The sequence below is a fragment of the Pundamilia nyererei genome, unplaced genomic scaffold (assembly GCF_000239375.1).
Source record: "Pundamilia nyererei isolate P.nyererei 1_Seehausen unplaced genomic scaffold, PunNye1.0 scaffold00238, whole genome shotgun sequence".
In the NCBI taxonomy this organism is placed as follows: domain Eukaryota; kingdom Metazoa; phylum Chordata; class Actinopteri; order Cichliformes; family Cichlidae; genus Pundamilia; species Pundamilia nyererei.
Window position 1 is genome coordinate 273,477 of NW_005187639.1, and position 3,115 is coordinate 276,591.

Here is a 3,115-nt window from a genome sequence, read left to right on the forward strand (position 1 = left end):
CACACACACACACACACACACACACACACACACACACACACACACACACACACACACACAGTAAATGAACTGTTAACCCTCTGTGCTACCATCGGGGCCTCTTCAGTGCCTCCTCACCCTCCCTGATCTTCCTCTTCATGTTAGCTGCGCTCTTCTGGATGTCTTCTCCCAGCACGTTCCAGCTGCCTGATGCTTCCAGGTACTGAAACAGCTGGATGAGGGGGAGGAGGCCGCCGAGCTCCACCTCCGCTGATCCAACCGGCAGGCTGATGAGCTGCCGGAAGCCTTCGGGGTTGTGCCCCACTGACAGGACTTCCCCCAGCACCTCGCCTGGTACACAGAACAAACATGATTTTGTTTGACATGCAACTGTGCAGCGAGAAATGCGTTTCACTTGTTACCATTGATTGTCAGCATCCTCTCCACATCCGTGTTGGGAACCATGTTGATCGGCACTTGGTTCTTCAGCTCCACTGTCCTCTTCTCTGAGCCTGCAGGGCCACAAACAGCCCGAGACAGACTGACATCAGCAAGCACTTTAGGTGGAGCAGAGCTTCACAGAGCAGAGCCTACGCACCATACACTCCCTGTGGGTCGAGTCTTCCTCCAGAGCTCACCTCCCGCCTCACTCCTTCAGGCTGGAAACACAACCGAGATTAGCATCATTTTACAGACAGAAGTCTGGTTTCAGTCTTTAGACTGGAAACGCTGTTAGCAGCAGGTTGGCGAGAGCATGGCTCTGCTAATGTGATTATTAGCATTTGTGTTTCTGTTCATTTTCATACTCCTGAGACAGTCCGTCCGTACGTACCACCACTCGCAGCTTCTTCTCCACGATGTCTGCCCGACGGTTGGGTGTTTTCAGGGTGAAGGTCAGGGTGTGCTCTCCAGGTTCCAGTCCCAGCAGGGTGAAGGTCACTGGTCCCACCCCTTTTCCTGGTATCTTGTTCCATTCGCATGCTGTAGAGCGAAGCCCTGCCTGCCCAATCACAGGCTGAGACTTGAGCAGGCAGATCGCCGGGCCGACTGTCAGCGTCACGCAGTACTGAGGGTGAAGACGGACAGAACAGAAGATTCTTCATCACTGAAGCCACAGCTACCCCATCCAAACCCTACAGGGATGCATGGCAAAGGATCATGGGATATGTAGTTGGGTGGTGTGTGTTGTGTACCCTAACGTGGTCGAGCAGCTGGTTGTACACGGACCCCTTCAGCTCCAGCTGTTCTCCTCTGACCACCTGATAGGGCAGCGGGATGTCCACGCTGAGCGGCAGACGGACCGACACCTGGACGCGATCTGCCACGCACATACCTGTCGGACAAACGGGAACCATCCGACTTTACTTATCCCTGCATACTGAGGGGCAGAAAACTGAAGAGCAAGGAACGCTTAAAAAGGAATAAATGAAAGAAACTCGCCGTTCTTGAACATGCCGACGGCCTTTATCTGCCACGTGGTGAGAGAGTCCGGCAGAGTCCTGCTGACCGCCAGCCGCCCTGAACTAATGACAGGAAACACAAGGACAGTCACAACAGTCCCTAAAGACAGGGAGGCGGATCTGTAACCAGCTGTGCTGCCTGGAGCATTAAAGCTGCCATCATTGTTGGGACCATGTGTAAACCTTAGTTAAAGGAAATTAATGTCTGACTTGCCAGGCATGGATTAGCTCTCAAACAGTATTTTCAACAGAACTTCTGGGACATGTTCTGTTTGGACACAGCTTCACATTTAATGGTTTTTCTTTCATCACTGTTTACATTGTAAATTCTCACTGAAGGCATCAAACTGTGAATGAAAACGTGGAATTATGAAGTAAATGGCCTGCATTTGTATAGCGCTTTTCTAGCCCCCAAAGCGCTTCACATCCAGTCATTCACCCATTCACACTCACATTCACACACTGGTGATGGCAGCTACATTGTAGCCACAGCTGCCCTGGGGCGCACTGACAGAGGCGAGGCTGCCGGACCCTGAGTTGGATAAGTGGAAAAAAGGAATGGAGCTGTCTTAGAAGAATGTTTCCTGCTGAGCTGCATCACTTTGAAAGCTCAGATTGTCATCTCAGAAGCCCCATCTTTTAGTAGTACAGACGTGTTTATGGGGGACAGCCAATCAGAAGAGCATTAGTTTGAAGGGGGTGGAGCTAAAACAGCTTGTTTCAGACAGGATGGTCTGAGGGTTGCACTGAGGCCCAGTATCAGATAAATACGCATTATTTCTAACTGTGAATCATGCAAAGCTGCTCTGATAGAGAACAGAACTACGGAGCTGGGACTGAGCAGAGTACTTTAATCGATTTTGTTCCTGAGGTGTGTTTGATGTCACCTGATGCGCTGCACCTCCCACATCCAGCTCTCTGGAAAGTAGCTCCGCACCAGAGAAGGAGCGAGGTCAAAGTCTGCACCCATATCTGTACACAAACAAGAGTGCAACACACATTGACTTACACCTGCTCTGACATCATAATAAACTCTATAAACCAGTCAGAGAACAGCTGTCTGTATCAGCATACAGGAGCTGCTAACAGGTAATTCAGCTATGAAGTGAATATGTGCTGAAAAGGTAGAGCAGCAGTGGATTGTAATAGCACAGAAATGAGCTCCTGCTGTTACGTTGGTATCATCAGAGTGTGATGCTGTAAACAGAAAAGTCCACACTGACCATTACGTGCAATGACGCTGCCTTGGTCGATGCTCCTCAGGAGATGCTCACAGCATTCTTGGTATACCATTACGCAGCGTTGACTTGCTGTCTCAGGTTGGAAGAACTTCCTGTACTTGTGCACAAATACCTTAGCTTCATCAAGGCAGCTTGTATACGTTGGAGCACGCTTCATCCCATTTTCACAGCACACTTTGAATTTACTATATCTTGCCGCTGGACAGACAGAAGGACACACTTTACTTTACATCCACCACTGATTTATCCCCCATCATTACAAACATGTCAGCAAAACACACAGGTGAAGGTGTGTGTGTGTTAAACACATATCTATCTAATAGACTCCAGTTTGTACATGTAAATGGAGAGTCCTCTTCACACACTGAGGTTAATTATGGAGTTCCACAGGGTTCAGTGCTAGGACCAATTCTGTTTACATTATACATGCTTCCC

At 49.3% G+C, this 3,115-nt stretch overlaps 1 protein-coding gene across 1 annotated transcript in view; it reads right to left on the bottom strand.

Moving 5' to 3' along the window:
* Window positions 1–3,115, bottom strand: part of c5 (complement component 5) — a 23,218-nt gene that overhangs the window by 4,145 nt on the left and 15,958 nt on the right. Inside the window, exons 17-24 of the mRNA XM_013914934.1 lie at window positions 2,663–2,878; window positions 2,327–2,411; window positions 1,420–1,502; window positions 1,173–1,312; window positions 812–1,045; window positions 578–638; window positions 402–491; window positions 117–330 (exon numbers count right to left, since the gene is read on the bottom strand). Of these exons, the coding sequence (XP_013770388.1) occupies window positions 117–330; window positions 402–491; window positions 578–638; window positions 812–1,045; window positions 1,173–1,312; window positions 1,420–1,502; window positions 2,327–2,411; window positions 2,663–2,878 (1,123 nt within the window). The remainder of the gene's footprint in view (window positions 1–116; window positions 331–401; window positions 492–577; window positions 639–811; window positions 1,046–1,172; window positions 1,313–1,419; window positions 1,503–2,326; window positions 2,412–2,662; window positions 2,879–3,115) is intronic.